Source organism: Epargyreus clarus, unplaced genomic scaffold (genome assembly GCF_041222505.1).
Source record: "Epargyreus clarus isolate Ecla_fem2 unplaced genomic scaffold, WU_Ecla_fem_2.2 ptg000007l, whole genome shotgun sequence".
Taxonomy (NCBI): domain Eukaryota; kingdom Metazoa; phylum Arthropoda; class Insecta; order Lepidoptera; family Hesperiidae; genus Epargyreus; species Epargyreus clarus.
In genome coordinates, this window is record NW_027332215.1 from 23,817,094 (window position 1) to 23,839,334 (window position 22,241).

Consider the following 22,241-nt stretch of genomic DNA (forward strand, 5'->3'; position numbering starts at 1 on the left):
CTGTCCATTCAATGTAAATATTCTTATGAACGTATATCCCACTTGAGTCCAGTAGACTAAATGCAGCATTTCATGTTTTTAGGACATGCAACCATTTGTGTTATAATTATATTATAACCAACAGACAAGAGATCTAATCAGAAAAGATTTACGAAGTTTATTTGAATGCACTATATAAGAAAAATGTGATTATAAGTACCTATGTTACATAAAATTGTGGTATATTATAACGGTGAAGTGAAGATTTATATATTGACCGGTACGGTATTATAGTAAATACACACCATTTTTTCATAAATGTATTATATACCAAAAATAACTAACAAGCACGCAACCCACATTTTAAGTGGACATGGCTGGACATGATCGATCATCCGTAACCAATTTCATCTGAGATAGGAGTCCTTCATGAAATCAACCACAGACGTGTTACTAATCTTGCGGACGAGGGAATGCCTCACAAACGTTACCATCCACGTTCGCACAGTGCCTCACAAACTAGAAGACAATAACATTACACCACTGATAAAAGGCGTAACAGGGGTGTGTGAGAAATTCTACCATCTCCCGTCTTGATACCCCATATTTATGATGCTATAAAGATCCTAAAATGTATCCAGGCTGCTCGATAAATTTATTTGAAAATGTTTAAGATTTTCTTAGTGATTAATGAAAACCCATATTAGTAATCAACTCAACCAAAATTTAATGATAGTTATTGATAATTCAATATTATTTTTAAATCTAAATACTTTACCTCTGGTTGCGAGTGAACAAATAAACAATTATTAGATTAATAATAAAACCCGTTAATACGGTCTCGTTGAAAATAATGGCATGCATCCCATAATTAATTAATGATGAAAGATAATGATTCTAGTATTATTAAAATAAAAGTCTCTGATAACAGTATCGATAATACCAAGATAAATATTGAATATGGATTTCAGTTATTGATCCCAACCCAACTCAATTTTAAATGACATTAAAGGACAGAATAAAATTTTTTTACAATTAAAAATATTTTTATAGGAATTTACAGTCAATTTGTGGACAATTACGGTGCCACCTTCGGTTAAGGGTAAGTTAAACCTAGTTTAATTGTGTTGTAAACATTAATACTTGCCACGAAACTTTCATAAGGCTATCGACCACGATGAACCATTTATGGTTCCTTGAAGGCTGAGAGAGATGATGTTATATATGTAATATTGATTGTTGTTACATCAATGTTACATTACATAACCTGTCTTCATGAATGCAGGGATGGTAATAATACAGCGCTATTGATAAATCTTAGGCCATAACATTTAGGAATATAAGTTTTATATTTGAAAAAATCCTTGTATCTAATACCTACATATATGTGTTAAATATAAAATGCATGAATAATTTTCACCCAAATGCACGTTAAAATTTAATAATAATATAACACCCGAGATGCACCCAAATAAGGTACACTGACTCACCATTCTTAGCTGTTACCACCACCATGAAAGAAATAACTAATATTATTATCTATTATTAAATAAATATTGTTTAAAAAAGCTGTAACAGGAAAGCATTTCGGAGGGTTGTTTAATTTACTATGCAAATACGTAACACGTAGGGGCTATATTTTTACCGATCAATAAATTTTAAAAGTCAGATACTTAGACAGTATAATGTACATAATTTCATAGTGCTTTTGATAGGTTATATATATTTTAAGATTAGGCTGTTTGGAATATTTGGAACACATATTTGGAACACATATTTGGAAGTTGATCGAATATGTTTTTCATAATTCAAATTCTTCAGTTACGTTAAAAAACAAAATGTACCTTATCAGATCCTCTAGATAACCACCACCATAATGAAAGGGATATTTTCTTACAGAAACTATATTATAACGTAAAAGTATAAAAGTGTCTATATTTCAATTTTTTATTTAAAAATAATGTAGTATCTTAAATGTATCATACTTACAGCTATAGTATCTATAATTACCAACCCCTGGATAAAGGATTCATTTACTTTTGCAGACATAGAACGTCCCAGGCGCGTGCCGTGGCAGACAAAATAGTATTTTAAATACAAAATAGTATTTACCATAAAACGATAGCACACACGGATGGATGGAAATAGTGTATAGAAAAGTAAGATTTAGTCTATCCCGGCCCGTGTCTGACACGTTCCATATTTGTGTATATAAACAGGACCAGTGTTTAACCAGTCAATTATTTAAATCTGACTAAGGGTTTTGTACAGATTTGTAATTTTAGTTATCTTCTCTAAAAAAGACTAAATAAACGAACCTTACCTAAAATGGAATTCTATTAGGTATACCTAGTCCGCATAAATATGCTAGTCCGCTCTGAATAAAGAAATGAATGGCGTCGCCAAATTGTATGACTACACCTGCTCGCAACAACTTCAGAGCGGACTAGCAGTTTGGTGCGGACTGCACTAGCTTTAATCATCTATTCAGATAAAACTAACGACTTTACCCACCACCTGTCTGGCTTACCTGACTTCCTTTCCACATGAAGTACAAAAAAATTTTCAGGTATTGAATTATATTTAAAATTTAGGAATCATTACCGTTTGTATATAAACTTACCGTTTCGTATAGTTTGTTCTGTCGGGTATGTTGTAAGATTCAAGGAAACGGGACCTGCAATAAAAGATATTGTATTATTATGGAGCATAAACCTATTATAGTTACATAATACGTAAAGAATATGTACGGGAAAAATGTAATATATACAGAATTGTATCGCCGCGACTACACGCTCGGTTGGCGTAAACTTTAACCCTATATTAATGTTGTGCTTAATTTGTTTGGTTTAATTTGATACACAAAACAAGTAAAACACTCTATCCACACGTTTGAATTTGTAACGGTTTATTTTGGTTTGGCAAGCGTGTGGATGAGGCCATAAAACGTTAAATAAGTTAAACATTAACAATATGTCGTATTTACCTATGTAGCTACTGAATATTAAGTCATTTAAGTTAAGATTTGTTTTCATGATAATTAATACACTTGACCTTAATTAAAGTTAACTTAAACTCAATTATTTACAGTTATCAGTTACATACACATACCATCACCCTTTACAGTGTGTTAATAAAAACCAAGATGCACTTATTATTAAATTAAAATTGATTTACAATCATTACAATAATCGTGGTATCGTATGGTAAGAAATAAGTATCGTAATTAGTAAGTAGGAATTATAAATCGTACCTAATTAAGTGAAATTATAATTATGTAGATAGGTACATATGTATAGTTTTAATAACAATGCTTATAAAATTTACATAAGAACTATCTTATCCAATGATCTAAACGCACGGCAGTGCATTGGCCAAATTTTATTATAATCGTCATTTTATTCTTAATCTTTGGTATTAATATAGATTAGTAAAGATTACTCACTCCTAACAATAAAATGTACCCAGTTTTGACGATGTGAAATAGCTGCGTAAAAAAGTTTTGCCACGTCTCCGTGCTAAAATGTCCCTAAAATATTTGAAATACTTATTCATTTCTTATGTAAATTACGTAGTATTAGTTATTTATTCGTAAATTTTCTCAAAAAATGTTTTTATTTGACAAGAATTCAAAAAAAGAACTTACTAATAAGCCATTTGTGACTTCATTCAATTTCAAGGCAGCGAAGTATCTCTACTAATCTATGGGTATAAAATAATCTATTTCGTATAAGTAAGTTATAAAAATATAAAAGGGTAGTTAAAAATCCTAATATTTTAGAAATTCAGTTATCTGATAGTATCATCGAAGATAACTTATCGACGTCGATCTTAGGTTCGAGGTTCCTCCTTGTCTCTCAATATTAGATATTAGTAATATCTTAATTCGTAATTATAAGATCATTATATAAAATTAGAACATTAATCGAAATACAATGTTTCTACATTAATTGAGTTGTACTTAATGTTGCTACCTACACTAAGTACGGAGAAATAACACGTAATGTTTTAGATATTGACTTAAATTTGTTAAAATCATCTCACGACATGATAAAAAATAAAGAGAGAAAAAAGAGTTATTGATTAAAACTGTTAGTTACATATAATTTTGTTACCTTTAGTTGGCGCATAGTAAAAAATATTGGCATTTAATTTTTTTCGTTACTTTCAGCTGGCGATCTCAATCATAACAATAGGTTATTGAAAGTGTTTTATTGTTACTTATACACCTGTTAAATTGTTATTTTCGTAGTATGTACATATTTAGAAATTTAATCCTGAATCATGCATCATGGACCCACACGATGTTTACATTAAAATTAATTTGCCAATATTTTTGTTACATTTAGTTTACCATATCATCAGACACCAAGACTTAAAAATTAAAATAAATAAAAACAGTATCAGTATCCGTCTCAAGATTGCTTCGGATCCCAGCTATCGATTTTAACGTATGATAATATTTTGAAGTGTGTATTATAATGTTACCTATTTTAAACACTTTTTTGCCTTTTGAAATTTGGCCTCTCGATCAAGGGCTCCGGGGATCGAATCCCGGGCCTGATTTTTCAAAGGTATGTGCGACCTCTGATTTTTAACTATCTAATTATAACTTGCTTTAACGGTGAAGGAAAACATCGTTGGGAAGCCTGCATATCTGAGAAATCTTACAAAAAATCCCGAGAGGAAACCCGTGTTCAGCAGTGGGACCGTAATGGGTTGATTACGAATAGAACTTTTATATTCACTCATATCGACAGCCGGTTCTTTCGCAACCTTGAGCCGTGACGTAGTTAAAGGTTCGACCCTTGAAATTTTAGTGACTGGTGCACATTTAGTTGTTCTTACTGCCAGGTGGACAGTCGAATTCGTCGCTGGTGTCGTTGGGGCAGTCCAAGACGCCGTCGCAGCGCCGTCGCGCGTCTATACACGAACCGTTTTCGCACCTCCACTGATTCCTGTCACAACCGCCTAATGCGGAACGCCACGGTTTACAAGCCTTTCAATAACTTCCTACCTTGGTAAGGATGAAGACTTGCAAAAAGAAATTTCTTATCTCTATTTAACTGAGAACGGGATAACAATGAGAGAGTATGATAATAGACCCGAATGCTGGCTTTTACAATTCCTCAACTAAACAAAATGTAGTATATACTCGTATGCTCGTTGGATTTATCTCTATGGATTCTATTTTAATAAATTCTTGCTTAAATACATTAAGTACCTATATTACGACTTGTAGTATAAATTAAAAGCTTACTCAAAAGCATTTTCTAGGCACTATTGATCAAGTGCTCTTGTGCTCAGATTCTTCTAAACTAATTAAACATGTTCCTACAATTACTTAGTTTAAGAATTATTTATACACATTTAATAAAAGTTGATTTTCTAATACAATCTTTATATTGTTATATTGATTCATACCTATATTTTTTAAATATCTCTCTATTGTGAATACAGTTACGAAACTATATATAAGGTAAATTACAAAGGATTTCAAGTTTCCCATGCTTATACATTAAATAGTTTAGTTTACAATACAATGTTGTAGGTACCTTGATAAAATGTGAATTGTACCTAAATCAATACATTTCAATGATGACGTAACATATATTATATTATATTTTTAATTGAACTAAGTAGAACTATTATTTAAAACAAGGTTAAAGCATATATGTAATCAACTAATAAATAAAACTATGACATGGTTACTGCTATATTACCTGGGATTATAGGGTTGAAATTGACCGGTCGCAGCGTCGGCCGTATATTGGGGGTAACGGTGGTGGTGGGGCAGTCCCACTCGTCGGTTTGGTCAATACAGTCCGGATATCCATTGCAGTAGTCCAACGCCGAGATACATTGACCAGATCTACACTGCCATTGGTCAGTCTGGCAACCTGGTACATAATGTTTTTATTATAATAAGTTGTTAACGTGCATGCAATTCACCTGGTAGTAAGTGGCTATCGTTGCCTATGGATATAGCGATCAATCACAGATTATATTAGATTTTATTAGATTGAGGTTGACCACAGATGCTATCTAGGATAATTAGCTATGTCTCCCTCACCACATTCTTCAAAGCGGAACGCATCAGTTTTTAACACTACTATCATTAGACAAACAGTATGAGTTTTTACAAATACGACTGTTTCTGCATTTGTTTACGTATTTGACCATACATTTTCAATCAGCGCCCCTAGCGGACTGATTGGAAATGTATGGGAAATACGTAAACAATTACAAAAACAGTCATTTTTGTAAAAACGTAAAAACTCATTCTAAAGGTGTGACGGTGGTCAAACCAATAAGGTCTTATATTTAAAATATAATCATTTGTGAATGAATCTTTATCAAAATCAATATAAGTTTTCACCGACTATAAACTACTACAACTACTTTTAATTGAAGGAAAACTGGTAATTTTTTATAACAATTAAACTTTATTTAAAAATTATCACAAAAATATCACTTAAACCGAATAAATACTAATGTTAAGACAATTAAAAATATGTATCTATTACTATGTAGGTGTATAACAGAAAAGGTTTTCATTTATAAGGCCTGAGTTGATTCTAAGACTCACACAAAAATATAGGTATATTTGAAACCTTATCTAATAAAGTAAGGATTAAAATGACTGGATTAAAATAATGAAATACGAATTCTCTACTGATTGATTCTATTTTTAAAAAATCATTATTAATTAACCATCGAGCGATAATCAAAATAGAGACTGAAATGTTTAATAACGTTATGTGGGACTTACTGCGTCAGTCATTCAAAATACTTACACAATAATATGATTTAAAGTGTATTTTTTTTTAATAATCAAAATTTAGTACCATCTTAAACAGATAATTACGTTATAAGAATAAAAGTTGAATATAGTTTTTCCAATTCTATTTTCCAAAAGAAAACAATATTTTCTAATGTTTTATTATAACATTTATAACTTTATCTTTAACGTCTACAATCAATTGTATTAAGTATTTTAACAAACTACATCTATACTAAAATCAGCCACAAAAATTAATGCAGTCGTATGTAAATGTGTCGGATACAATTTTAATAAATTATAGGTATGTTTATAACAATTTCCTTTCTGTTTTTTTTTTTATATAATATAGGGGTAGCAGACGAGCATACAGTCCATCTGATGGTAAGTGGCTACTGCCGCCCATAGACATCTGTAACCAACCCCAGATAGGATTAGATATTCCCACCTAAGGTCGGCCACAGATGCGCCGCTACCCCTGAGGACTAAGATGGAATGCCTCGGAAAAGTCTGTCTCCCTTACCACACCCTTCAAACCGGAACACAGCAGCGCCTAACACTGCTGTTATTAGGTAGAAATAGGTGTGGCGGTGGTGCCGCCGGAGTCGAACCACAAAGGGTTCTACCACCTTCAAAACACCTCTTTCCTTTATAGTTGGAGATATTTATGAAATTATATAAATTTACATCACGCTCCAATCATTTATCATCGGTGCAATGAAGGTATATTTATATTATTGACATTTTTAAATGAAATGACTCTCGATCATATTTTATGAGAGTTATCAATTAGTGAGTATTTTGATTAATGAATAGTCCAGTAATATACCATAAGTTTTGTCTCGTATAGTAGGTACTATTACTATTTTTTAGACTTTAATAATTCGAAATATACCTATATATTACTCTTAAAGTACCTATGAACTAAAATCGAACTTAGAAAATGAATAGTTATCAAATTGGATCATAAACAAAGAAAGAAAATGCTCACATGCACATAAAGTTGGAACAGTTCCAGTTACGCAACAAACCTACATTACATTAAACACAATAAATGGTCGGCAAATCAAAAATTTGAGGCTATAACTTTTCTACATACAGAACCACTATCTACGAAGCATTATGAATGCATCAAACTTAAATAGAAATTTATAATTTTAATAGGAACTGCACCGACAATACTAAATGGTTCTAAAAGGCAGCCGTCTAAGGCGTAGATCGTGCCTATTGGGGTCATTAAAAGGGACGCAATCTGGTACACAAAAAACGCATTCAACATTCCATACTGATTATATGTATTAATAATACTTTGTCTGTACCAGAATTGTAACAGTTCTGTTCATCGGAGAAGTCCGAACAGTCATAGACATTGTCGCATCGCATCAAGTGGGGTATGCATCGGCCGTTGTAACAGGTAAATTCTGATTCGTGGCACGGCGACATCTCAACTGGAGATCGGGAGGGCCTCGTCACATACCATGCTGCACATCAGCGCAACTTAGCTTACTCATACTCACATATTTACAAACCACTAACCAAGCATTCGACGAAATGCTTCAATAAATATGACTTTTATAACCAAATACCAGTGTCGTTCCAATTAATTTCTCTAACAATGTAGAAAAATGCTTCTAGTCAAACGGTTTTGATCGAACCTTTTGAAGAATATTTTTATATTAAGTATATTTCTCAGTTAACAATCATTGGCTCCAATATTTTATTCTATTTGCTGGCGACTATATAAATAATTATCTAGATCAGTGCAGTATTAAGTGCCGACAGTTTTTTCTGTGCATGTAATTAATTCATTCAAGTGAAAACAGTTGTGCTTAAATTGTAATTGCTATAAGCATGTAATTATGTGCTTTGTGCTCACGTTGACAAATGTGCCATAATTATTATATTTGTATTAAATTTCATTGAACGAAATTTACAACATCATTAAATGAAATAAATTTTAAGCTGAACAATCGAAGTGATATTGATTATTAATATTCGCTTATAATCGATATTTCAAGGGAAAATTTTGTTAAATACTTACGACAATTTTCCTCATCAGATTTGTCTAAGCAGTCAGCATTTCCATCGCAAATAAAGTTAGCGTTGATACAGCTTCCGTCACGACATTGATATTGGTCGTAGCTGCAAGCTGTAAGCAATATCTATATTATTTACTTGAGGGTGCCAAATTATGCCATATTTAAAACTCAAGAGATACTTGCGTTCATTTGGTGTGATGATGGTGCAGTTTATTTCGTCACTGCCGTCCATGCATTCAGTCACGTTATTGCAACGTAGATCTTTGTTAAGACATTCACCATTTTGGCATCTATAAAAAGGAGCAGTCACTTTTATTCATTTGTGAAAAAATTAACAATGTAATGAAATAAGAAAAAATGTGCTCACGCGCTATTGCAATGCATGCTATGCTATAACATTATGTAATTAGTATTTCGCGTTGACAAACAAATAGACAGCGCGGCGGCAAATATGGAAATGTTACACTTGAAGAATGATCATTGTAAGATCGTAACGAAATTTGTTAAAACTTCAACGAACAGTCCCGTTTCCAATTTGTCTTACGTTAGTTAAATATTATTCCAGCGTTACACAAAGCAGAGTTAGAATATCAAATAACGTGATCGCTCAGACATGTCAAAATATGTATATAATAAAACGCGGAGCCCCTTTTAATCTAAATTGCTAGTTTGTAAAGTTACCTGAAGTCGGTTACGCTGTCACAAGCATCGCAACCATACTCGTCGGTCTTGTCGTCGCAGTCGCTGATAGAGTCGCAGATTTGTCTTTCGGCCAAACATTTGTTGCCGTCGCATTTTTGAGCGCAGTCTTTAAAGGAAATAGAATTAGATTGTGAATATACATCTAAAACAAATTAAAGAAGGTATACAAGAAAAAAAAAGATAAACTGCAAGTAGTGAATTTTCGCTTCGCAAGTCGCCAGTTGCAGCATGAAATGTTATCGAAGTTATATTAGTGGCATATGTTGTACAGCAAGTATAATTCAAAGGGTTCTAAGTTATATAATTATGATGTTAATATTTGTTTATACACACATTTACATATAAGACAAAAAGCAACCGCATAATTGGCATAACACACAAGTAAATATCATACTCTAAAAATATGTTTTTCACTAGAATATAAAAATAATTAAAATCAGCGCAACACAATTAGTTCATGTAAAATTTTGCTAATTATAGTTTTTTAAAAACGATTTTGGTAATTTGAGCCCGTTTTACATATTTTTTTATATTCTAAGTTTAGGGTAAACAGACACAATCTGTCTTGCAAACTACGAAGCTCACGATTCAATTCTTATTCCTCCTACGCATAGCGGTTAACCACTGGGGCGGCTAACCGCGCGGTTAGCATTACTTATTCATTTTAGTGGCTGTTAAGTGCATACAAAACTAACGGGAAAAGCGGCTGGCTGTGCGGTTAGCTGCCCGCGCGGATAACCGCTAGCGCGTAGGAGGGTTTACACGATATTTGAATACGTGATACTTGAAAGGCTGCAAGACGGATTGTACGTCGTAGGGATAACTTCATATCATGATGTTTATGATGATTACCCTGGCAGTTCTCCTCATCTTCTCCGGAGTCGCATTCAGTATATCCGTCACACCGGGAAGCACATGTCATAGAGCGTGCGGCGAGACAGGCGATTTTATCAGCAGGGCATTCTGTAAAATATAAAGGTTTAATTATGTATTGTTAAACGTTTATTTATACTATAGTTGCTTTATCGATGCATTGTCTTCTATGGGGAACTTGCCCTCCCTCACTTTCAATCAGCGAGTTCCATAGACGTCTGAACTCTTACATAGATACCCACCTGATGTTGCTTAAAAGATTTGCTATTCATAAAGACTAAATTCTGCGAAATTTTCAATCCTCGACAAACTTTACTACGTATAAGTATGGCATGATGTTTTTCTATATACTTCACATTTGTATGACTACATTACCTATATTACCATTTAAAATTAATAAAATATTATTATTAGAATAGGGTAGTATTTTTCTAATAGTAATATTTGGTAGAATTTGGCAGACGCACATTCGTGTATCTAGACTTCATTTTGAGATAACAAATCATGCTAGAAGTGGATAGAAAAGCATGACCTTTAAGGCCAAAAGGTTAGAGACAAAACTTTGCAATATTTTCTACCCCATTTAATTAACTAAGCAATCAAAAGGTAGTAATTTTATAGTAACAAGGTTAAAATTACTCATAGAGAGATTTTGCACAGACCTGTATTGTGATCATTTGCTAAATTTGGAATGACGAGACTTTATTGGAGTAAATGAATAATTTGCTTACTGAAGTAACAGTATTACATACCTACATACATACGAATATCTACTATAAATATATTATTATGTAAAATTATTCAAACAAAAGATGCACTGAAATTATAAGATCTTCTACTATAGGTAAATTTTATACAATTATTACCAAAATGCTTTGTTCATGCAATTTACTTACTTGTGCAATGTGTGCAATGATTACATAAAACGTGCATTACCATGAAATTGATGCACAAAGCATTCCAATATTCTTACTGTCCGTATGAGGTCTCCGTTGTTATCCACAAGAAGTAGAAGAGGTTTAGATTCAATTGCGCTTAACTTACCACAGTTTCGTTCATCTTCACCTCCCGGCCGACAATCTTGTCGACCGTTGCATCGCTTCACGCTGTTAATACAAGACCCGTCTTGACACCTGAATTCGTCTCTCTTACAAGTGCAATTTATTTCGTCCGACCCGTCATCGCATTCCTCCGTTCCGTTACACCAGGAAGCAGCTTCAACGCACTTCCCACTCGAACACTTATATTGATAAGCCATGCATACTGTGCCTGTCGTAATATAATGCACAACCGTAACCTTAATTACATAAATAGTGAACAAATATGCTTTGTTAGGTACTTTGTTCAATCTTTCAACTCTGTTGCTAAACTTATTTCACTAATAATATACGAATAGAAAACTGTCAATTGAGTTCTGTTAATAAATAAAGTTGTTGTATATTTGGTTATGTATATTATGCATAAGTATACTGTATGTAGCAAGCTGTTAGGCTATTTAAATAATATTTACTGCCTTCCCCTAGTTACGAGGAGAGACCCGTACCCAGTAGTGGGGCTTCAAAAGGGTAGGTATTTAAATATATATTGCAGTTCTAACTTGACAACCCTATTTACAGACTTAAAATTTGGAAAAAATGTGAGAAAGTATCAAACCATAGATGCAATCTCGTTCATCAGAACGGTCCTGACAATCATGCGTGCGGTCACAATATTTGGATGCAGGAATGCAGTGTCCATTGTCACATTTGAAGTCGCCGACACCACATGCTAACCGGTAAAAGAAAAGTGCGACATTCTCATAAAATTCCAACGATAAAATATATTTGGTACATTTTACAAACGTATATATAATGTATGCTTCATTCGATGCTGAGTAAGAGGAACAGAACGAAATGTAGTGTAAGCTTATAAAGCACGGAAAATGGAGTAGTCGCTTAAACAATCTCCACAACGATAGAAAGAGTGAAGTAGAAGACGACGCGAGATTCGAAGAAGGGAAAGACAAAGACAAGACTGAAGAAGACCCATGTGGTATAAAAACTTACGACAATTATGTTCATCGGAATAATCTCCAGGGACACAATCGTAACGGCGATCACATCTCTGATATGCGGGGATAAGCTTGCCATTTCTGCATCTAAAGTACTCAGCAGCTGTAAATACATGCAAAGCTAATAAAAATACTATAAAAACTATGCAAGCATCAAAGCGGTGATAAGTGTTTTGGTGATATATACACAAATACTGAAATATGCAGGTGATGGCCTGATTTGTACACATCAAAAAACATTCGGGTGTAATTAGGAGAAATAACAAAAATATGTATATTAATACGCTTTTTTCATTATTCGAATCATAAAAGAATTATGAATGGTGGATTCTTTCGTCATATCTCGCCCACACCTTATTGACCTCGGTGTTTCGCTTATGGAGTGACAAAAAATAGTTTAAAATAACAACTATCATGGAAAAGTGTTTAGGTGTAAATATAATGAATTCCATTTTTTGTAAATATGTATTTTTTAATTTGTAAGATTTTTTTGCTTTTTAAAACCCCGAATAACAAAAAAAGAGAGAATTTTCTATGCTGTTCGTACTTCGCCAAATATACTGGCACTGGCTATTTTAGATTGTAATCTTTGATGATTCGTATTATGCATATAATCACATTACAAAATAATAGGTACGTGCGAGTGTTTACACTTATTTGTAACGCAATCTCACCAGCGAGACAATTCCTTTCGTCAGACCTATCCGTGGGGCAGTCCACGCGGCCGTCACAACGCTTGTTGCGCTGAATGCAGTTCCCGTGGTCACATTGCCACTGGTCTGACTTGCATCCTTTTATAAAGTAGGTTTCGAATGTTAAAAAATATTTTGTTAGTAAGACGAAATGAACACTTTGGCAACATTGGCATTAAGTTATAATCGACATTTTCGATTTTCTCCCGTTTAAAATATTTTCGCCTTGTGTCGCATTAATGCCAATGTTGTCTAGTTAATGTCGCGTGTACTTACGACAGCCGATTTCGTCGCTACCGTCCCGCGGACAGTCCTTGTACCCATCGCAACGAAGAAGAATGGAAATGCAACCTCCAGTTCTGCATCGGAACTTGCCCCTATCACTGCACACGTGGTCACCGGTCCAAAAGGCGTGCAAACTCGAGACTTACCAAGTTAAATCCAAAAGAAGCATGTGCAAGAAGTATAAGCATCGATTAGTAAGTGTCTGTATGGGGTATTAAGTCACATCCACATGAATTTGACGTTCAGAATGCAAACATACCACACTCTAACTCATCGGAACCGTCTGAGCAATGGCGGACGCCGTCACAGCGCTTCCTGATTTCGATGCAAGAGCCGTCACTGACGCATTTGTACTCGTTGGGTCCACATTCTGAAAATAGAAGATTGTAATGCAGTTGCATTCTTGCATTTTTGTTATTGTAATATACCTAACAAAACCCTCAGGACCTTATTTTACCCATCGTATTCTAAAGGTCTTGGGACAAATTTAGTTTATTACCTCAGAATCTTTACTTACGCTTACAATTATCTTTCGGTGATAAGCGATGTATGAACCCAATACCAAGGACAAAGTATAGTATTGTAGACATATTTACCGCAATTAAATTCATCTTCTCTGCCTGGGCAATCGATGACATGGTCACAACGACGGCTGTTTTCGATACACCTCCCATCATCGCAATAGAAATCATCCACTCCACATGATTCTGTAATAGAAAATATTGTATTATTACATAAGAATGAGATACAGCCGCAGGCGTTTCATAGGCGATATGGACCGATCGATATTAAGTCACAATATTGTTTTAGTTAACAATATGAACTAGTTAGTGCCCCCTAAGTATTACTCGGGTCTGAAATGTCGGTAAAGTATATTATTTTTAAATATAACTATTCATATTGTTTCATTCACTTAAAATATTACATTCTACAATGAAAATAGGTATATATTTTGGGATTGGAATATAGGTGTGAGTAGTAAAATTATCAACATCGGTGACTTAGCTATGCAAAGAACAATGCAAAACTAAATCAAATGATTTGGTGAAAACAATAAACGAGTACGACGAGTGCTTGTACTGGATTTTTTCAGTCATAATATAAAACAGAGTTTTTGATAGAAGTGGGCGATACACTAAACAAAATAAATAACCGGTAAGTTAAACCGGCAAAACAGTGTTATTTGTTATCAGTGCGATTGTAATTTACTAGACAAGAATACCACAAAGTATAGCAACAATGCGATCACGTAGCAGTCATACAAACATGTTTTGCATAAGTCGACAATAAAAGACAAGAAAAACGTGCCGTTCCAAAGAGATTCTCCTGACATTTTTTTCCTCAAAAATAAACATTTTCAGAAACACCTTTCCATAGTTAAAATTCTGCAGCCGCGGTCTGGCCTACGTGATATACTTATCACCAGGTATTAAGTTAAGTAAAGTTTAAAACCAGTAGCAAGAATGCTTACCTTTTTGATAATACACTTTTTTCCAAAAAATGCTAAATCGGCTATTTATGTATAACTTTCAAAGCTATATGTATAACTTTTAAACTACATTTAAGTATATAACAGTATAAAAACGTATATAACAGTAATAATTACGTTATCTCTTAACGTGGATGTGGGGGACGAATTTCTGAATTATGTGTTTTAAGATACCTTTAAACATTTATTTTAGGCTACTGAAAGGTATGGGGTACAATTGTACTAGAATACCCATTAAATAACAATTTTATTAACGTATTTCTTATACCAATCTAATAAATATTTGTAGTAGAATTACATTTACAATTATGTCTATCACCTCTTATAAGTAACAGGTAATTTTAAGATGCAAAAGAAAATTTAAAGGCAGATAGAAAGTAAATATATTTGCCTACACGCAAATGGTACATTTTTCTAAAGTAATCTTTAATTTATTTCCTATTGTCAAAAAAATGCGTGTTATTTTGGTCGATCCGGGTGTCAATTGACATTTTAAGCGATCTTAAATGTCTGTAAAAAATTAATGTTACCAAGTTATATGTTAGTACCGTAACAGTATGACAAAAATAGTACAAAAAAGTTTCAAGGTTGAAACCGGATTTTAATTGTGGTTAAGGTATGAACAAATTACTAGAGCGTGGTAGAGCAGTTGCATTTACAGAGCAGTGCCACTGGATAGCTGGTTCAAAGGACTCAAACCGGGATAAGCAAGAATAGCACAATGAATTAACTTTGTTATATTGTTAAGGTATAATAAACAGTTAACGTTTATTTCCATTTCGTCGAAGTAGTAGTCGGAGGTTCAGTCTAACTACTCTTAAGTCCTGGCCATTATGAAGATGGCAAGATCTGTCATACCTCTACCTATATAAGCTTATGTGTAATCTGGGGTAATTTGGCAACAACTGAGCCGATTTTAAAGTAATAGTACTTGTATAAAAAGTGATCAAGGGTTCAAGCACATTGATTTACTTTACGAGCAATGGAAGCTGAATCTTGTACGCATTAGAAAAACTAGATACTATATTAGAAAAACCTAACTATACGTGAATGTATTTGTCGTTGTGAGCATAAATCTCATTTAACGAGGCAAAGCTTTTGCCTACAGCCAGTTGTGAACATTTTGACTACGATACATCCATTTTACTGCAATTACAGTTTCGATTGCATGTCATTTATGATTGAGGACAACTCGGCAATCTTCTCGATTCTAGATTAAATGTCTGATTGCAGTTTGTAAACGTCCTATCAATCAAAACAGTCATATATCAACTAGTGCATCGGTACCAAGGCCTAAGGATGATAATGGTACGACTTAATATTAAGCATTAGGATTGATGACGCAATCATCCAGCGATTTAGGCCGTAGTAGCAGGGCAGGAATGCATTTAAATCAGTTTATAGCTATTCGTTTGTTGTTTTGAATACGATGTCCTTGATTTAATGATCGAAAGACAATTATTATTAGTATTAAGCGTTTATAACCATTACATAATTTGCTACCTACTGTAAATTAATTCGGCTGCACCTACATTGGTTTTGTTCACAAGTAAACCGCAGTCAGAATAATTAAAATCAAGCATGGTTTTATTGAACAAAGGATTTGTATTCACCTGCAAATCAAGAATTAATAGCCAACAAACATTCTAGACAAGATGTATCGAATTAACTACAAATAACCAACTCTAAATAGTTGATTGTTCTATGATCCTTGCACTGTCTAATGTAGCTTATAATTTAATTATACTGCAAACTAAACCACGCGACATACTCCTCATACCTTCATATGCCAATTAAATTATTTGATTTATTCATGTGTACATTTCGCACGTCGGTGGTGGGTGGTTCTAATTACTTATCTCTTTCGAAAGAAAGGGTCTAGTCACAAAAGAGGGACCTAGCCTGGGTGCACTCCTCCAAGCTCGTTTGCGGATTGCTGGAAGAAGGTAGTACGTGGATTGGTGGAGAAAGGATCAGTGGAAGAACAGTTGCTGATGTTTTCAAACGAGGAACGATAGCTTAATGTGCATTCTGTAGCATATTTAGCCAGTCTTATTTCTAACACTAGATAGAAAAAACGCAGAAAAATAGCACTTTATTGTATGGCGACACCCGTTTATTTTTTGTATTTATTGTTATAGCGTCCACTGTTGCACATATTCTGTAAAAAAAATACAATTGTCTATCGCTTACAGTTCAAGAGATAGAGCCGACCGTTCGACGGACAGACAGCGGGGGCTTACTTATCACTAAGGAACCAACCCTATTGTTGCGTAGTATGAAATATCTAAGAATGTGAACCCTATGCGACCACACATACCGCCGTCCTTCCCGGGATCGCTTACTGGACGGCTAGAGCTCCCACTCTTGCAGCCCGCAACCCCGGAAGCCCCTTTTAGTCGCCTCTTACCACAGACAGGAGTTACCGTAGCCCTATTCTAGTCCCGGAACTACAGGGACAGGATGTTGTTTAAACTACAATAATTAATTTATTACGTGAGAATAATTTATTTATAAGATACAAATATAAGTATATAATTTAATGATTATTTACGTTTTCGACCTATAAATATTATGTGAACGCAGACATCCTGAGTTCCAACAGTAAACTAAATTCTTGTCTGCTTCGCCGGGGCTCGAACCCCGAGCATATAGCATATGAGACTTATACGGTGTACGTTCATTATGCAAATGTTATAATTGAGGTCCACGCGATTTTACCCACATGTCCTCAACACATATGATGTCCTACTACCATGTCCAGGTTTCCTGTCGGAGTGAAACGGGGTTAAGCGAAAGTCCACCATGCCATTAGGCTATCCCATACATGATTGCTATATGAAAATAGCAATGGCATCAAAATGCCAAATACATTTACTAGAGTGGGTTCAGCTGATACCAAACAAACAATTTGAAAACGAACATGCAAATAAGGAGATGAATAGTTAGTTATTTCAATATCGCAGACAGACTTCGATTTTATTTATTTCCATAGATTCTTCCACAATATTAACTGTCTCGAATGCTTCCCGTGGAAGACTACTGCGGCGCCGAACCACTGAACCCTTCGAAAGCTTCTAATAAATATTGTTATCTCACGTGAAACGCGGTGGAATTTAATTTTGGGGTGCGTTCCTTCAACGGGTACAATCCGATACAATTTGCGTCATATTTTTACTCAAAAGGTCTTACCATCTATAAAGCAAAGTTTATTTTCATGTAACGAGACATTTTTACGGATACATACTGTACGGATTATTAAATTATTGTTTTTTAGCTATTTCAAAATAGTGAATTATCCACTCCACACTAAAATATTGCGGGCGGAAATTTATAATACTGTTATTCCTAATATGTACCTAAGCTTCTTAAGCATATTTACACACGCAACGACAACTTAGTGCTTAAAACTCAACCAATCAATCAGGGAGTTCAAAATACAAGCCCCAAACTTTATTTTTTTTTATATGTTGTGCGCAATAGACATTGTAACTTGCTAGAACAGTTAAGGCAAAGTTAGTTCTTTAAAAAAGTTTTCTTAGGTGTTAACAAGTTATTTAAATACACTTATGTTAAATTCATAGATAAGTTTCATAGATAAGGTTTAGTTTTGCTTTAGAACTGGACGAAATGGTAAATAGATTGACAATTAATTGAAGCACCCCTTTATCACTAAGCATCATACTCGAAACTTGGATATAGTTGGCCGTCATTATCATAACCTTAAGTCGTAGTTATTAGATTAGGTACACATTGACAGTAGGTCAAACGTAAATATTGTTATGAACATGTCAATGTAATTATGCTACTATAAATATGTAGGTTTATATATTATACTATACAATAATACAATAATTGGCCATAAATAGCCATTAACCATATTAATCTCTATAAAGATATCAAGTGCCTATCTACAACGGTTCAAGTGATGAAGTCCTATTTTAAACGGACAGACAGCGGAGGCTTAGTAATAAATTCCCTTTTTATGCTTTGATTACAGAACCAGAAAAAAAGTTCGTGTAAGCATTACAACCACAACGATTTAAGGTAATTTAGTTTGGGTAATTTCGTAATCGTTAAAGTTATATTGTTCTAAGTATTAAAACAATATTTTATGCTCATTACAAAAGGGGCAAAATCAAATATTTTAAAGTTCTATTGCTCATACAGTAAAATAAATAGAATTTAGTATCAAGGTTAAGTAACTTTTGGAAGAGCACGGCAGAATACATAGAAGGTGTAAGCAATATGGATACGACATTACGTTATGATTTAAAAGTAATAACATCGTATCTAATATATCTAATAACCAGATAACAAAAAACTATGAAGATATTGAAATATTTGTTGCTGTAACAAATATTAACAAATATTAACCCACAGAATATGAATGTCAAAACAGTTAGCACAGTTAGTGTGGTTGTAATAACGGTTGTGTTTTCAAATAAAATCTGCCTAATGATAATTAGGTATGTGATACTCGGGGCGCAGCCGGTATCTCAGAATTTAAACTCAAAAATGACGTTTTTTTAATTCTAATCTAAAAAGCAAATGTAATAATCGACATAATTATAGAAAAAATAATGTGTTGTTTTACGTGATTATTGTAAATTTATATTTTCGGCTTGCTATTGAAGTTAATTTAATGCCGCATCCATGGTTACTTAAGCTTTGGTGCTAACGTAATAGGTCCCAAACAAGGCGGAATCGACAAATAAATTAAACTGTTATAAGTAGTCGGGGCTGCACCAGGCACAGGCCGCCCCTTATTGCCAAATTGTCCCCGGCGTTTTACGTAGTGAGCCACTTCTTTAGTAGTTCACGAAAGTACCTTGACTTAACTGGGACAGTAACAAAGTTCGGGATGGATTGTCGCTGGGAACTAATTTGTGATATTACGGTGATAACGGAATGGCATGCGTAGTTCGGTTACTATTGGCGATCTGTTGTTTTTACCAGATTGCGGAGAGTAATGTTTATCGAGTAATTATGTGTTATGGTCTCAATTCCTAAATTTTTTTAAAGTTTTTGGTTTGTTTTTATTCTTTAATTTCCTTTGGTAAGCGTAAAAACCCTACTGGCCCACCATTAATGTTTGTCTTCTTTATAAAATATTTTTTCCATATAAATGAGTAGTTGAATTTTTGTAACTTGTATTTTTATTAACACGCTTTTATTAGCGTGGGGTGCATTTAACTGCGGTTCATAACTATTCTCTCATAGATAATTGCCAATAGAAGGATTGTAACATTTAAAATATCAAGCACCCCACGCGTTTTACTGTATTGAATTATTATTTTCATAGCTTAAATTTTATCATAATTTTATTTTGAGGCGATTCATTATGATTGATTGATTTATTTTCTAGTTTTTAATTCGAGTAGCAAGAAAAGCGTGCTTTTTAGTCTTTTTATAACTTTTTTTTAAACTGCTCTCTAGCCTGAAAAAAAATTAAATAATTCAATCATAGGTTCCAATGCGAAATGGAATGTCATACCTCATTTACCTCTTTATTACGTAAATACAGTAGATTTATATTTTTTATTACTTAGATATTCATAGATTTAGGGAAGCGATTAGAGGGTGAAATTATATTTTTGAAGTCAGAACTCGTATCCATAGCAAGGGGAGGGCATGTGCCCTCACTGTAACTCGACGGACGGACTGCTAACTTGTTTATATCGAACATCGAACACAATCCTGAACAAATTGGGGACTGATATGACATGCTGGGTTTAAAAAAGCAGTCCCCTTATATTTATGGCACAAAAAAATTAGAGATGTAAAATATACTTTTCCATTTAAAAAATCGAAGATGCAAATGAGAATCTATTTCAGTAAAGTGGTGTTTGTCGCCCTTGAGTATTCATAATAGACTGTTAATAGTGTCGAACTCCAGTCTTACATACGTACATGGCATACGTTACACAAGGTGTTTCTTTTAAGGACCACGTTGCAAAAAGGAATCGACTTAGGACTCTATAATCTCAAAAACAACAAAACAAATCGTAGTGCGACTGTCTTAGTTTTCTGTAAAATATTCCAGTTTAATAGGTAAACTTTTTTACGCTAAGGCATACTTGTACGAAAAAATCAAATTTGAAATTAAAAGACTGAATATCTGTAATTCACAAACATGGTGAAATGCACGCGAACTGCGTCACTGGATCATGGAAGACAGGGGTCGTACACGCAACAATTCGAAAATTGTTTTTGTAATTATTTTATAGGACAAACATGAAATCGTAAAAGGGCGTAATACGTCGGCTGTCACAAACCGTGAAAACATCGCTTCCAACAACCTTCAAACTTTCTTAATGAACCCTAGATCTTCTATGATAGAAAATAATATTTTTTATATATGTATAGTTGAATGATGTGTAAATAATGTTTTATTTTAATATAATATAAGAGCAACGGACGAGCAGTCCGTTTGATGGTAAGTGGCTACTGCCGTCTATAACAAACTGTAATCAACCTCACATAAGATTAGATTCCTACCTGAGGTCGCCCACCGACGCGCCGCTACCCCTGAGGACTAAGCTATATCTATACATACCCGAAGCATTCCATGCCCTTACCACACCCTTCAAATCAAAACTAAACATTACAGTTAAGTATTTATTGTAGGTTTAATTTAATTCGACTTCACCCGAATATTTTTACATCGGTTTTTATTAAAAAAATGTATATTGTTAGACTTTGTAGTCTAAAAATGTAATATTAATTTAAATTATATATTATTTTACATTTTTGTAAGACCTAGTATATTTTTGATCTTAAATCGATGGTTGCGATCAAATAACAGGAATCCGGAACAGGAATCAGGAATTAGCAGGATCCAGTTAATTAGACTACCAATTAACGACAGGTGTAATTATGTTGTTGATGTACCTAATATACATTAATATATTGCGACCGCAATTTAGCATTAGACAACCAACTCTATATTATTATTATCTAATTAAGCATTTGCACGTGCTGATTTATCAGTGTTGGATTGAAATTTGCGGCCGATTATGAAATGAAATTTCAAACATCAGTGTATTTCGACAAACGTAATGACATGGGTACACATACAAATCATTTAAAGTTGGCATATTTAAATGGTTTGTCAGGCTTTTATAAGCTTGAGCGGATTACAAGTAAAACATTGTATTTAATAGTTCGGTGATTTTACGTTATAACATTTTATAGGTACATTAATATGCTACTGTATTGAGTTGAAAGGAATCCAATGATTAAGCTTACCTTGTCTGTCTTGCCAATAAAGTGATATGTTGTATAAATCATTATACGTAAATAGCTAGTTGAAATTTCATAGAATAGATATCCCTAGGTACTGTGGTGG

The 22,241-nt window shown here is 33.7% G+C and overlaps 1 protein-coding gene across 1 annotated transcript in view; it reads right to left on the reverse strand.

The window, feature by feature from the left end:
- The window catches only part of LOC140743708 (basement membrane-specific heparan sulfate proteoglycan core protein), a 232,130-nt gene that overhangs the window by 37,400 nt on the left and 172,489 nt on the right, over positions 1 to 22,241 (reverse strand). Inside the window, exons 12-23 of the mRNA XM_073075204.1 lie at positions 13,998 to 14,108; positions 13,661 to 13,771; positions 13,393 to 13,542; positions 13,099 to 13,215; positions 11,419 to 11,643; positions 10,354 to 10,464; positions 9,481 to 9,607; positions 8,983 to 9,089; positions 8,802 to 8,909; positions 5,703 to 5,879; positions 4,828 to 4,950; positions 2,603 to 2,656 (exon numbers count right to left, since the gene is read on the reverse strand). Of these exons, the coding sequence (XP_072931305.1) occupies positions 2,603 to 2,656; positions 4,828 to 4,950; positions 5,703 to 5,879; positions 8,802 to 8,909; positions 8,983 to 9,089; positions 9,481 to 9,607; positions 10,354 to 10,464; positions 11,419 to 11,643; positions 13,099 to 13,215; positions 13,393 to 13,542; positions 13,661 to 13,771; positions 13,998 to 14,108 (1,521 nt within the window). The remainder of the gene's footprint in view (positions 1 to 2,602; positions 2,657 to 4,827; positions 4,951 to 5,702; positions 5,880 to 8,801; positions 8,910 to 8,982; positions 9,090 to 9,480; positions 9,608 to 10,353; positions 10,465 to 11,418; positions 11,644 to 13,098; positions 13,216 to 13,392; positions 13,543 to 13,660; positions 13,772 to 13,997; positions 14,109 to 22,241) is intronic.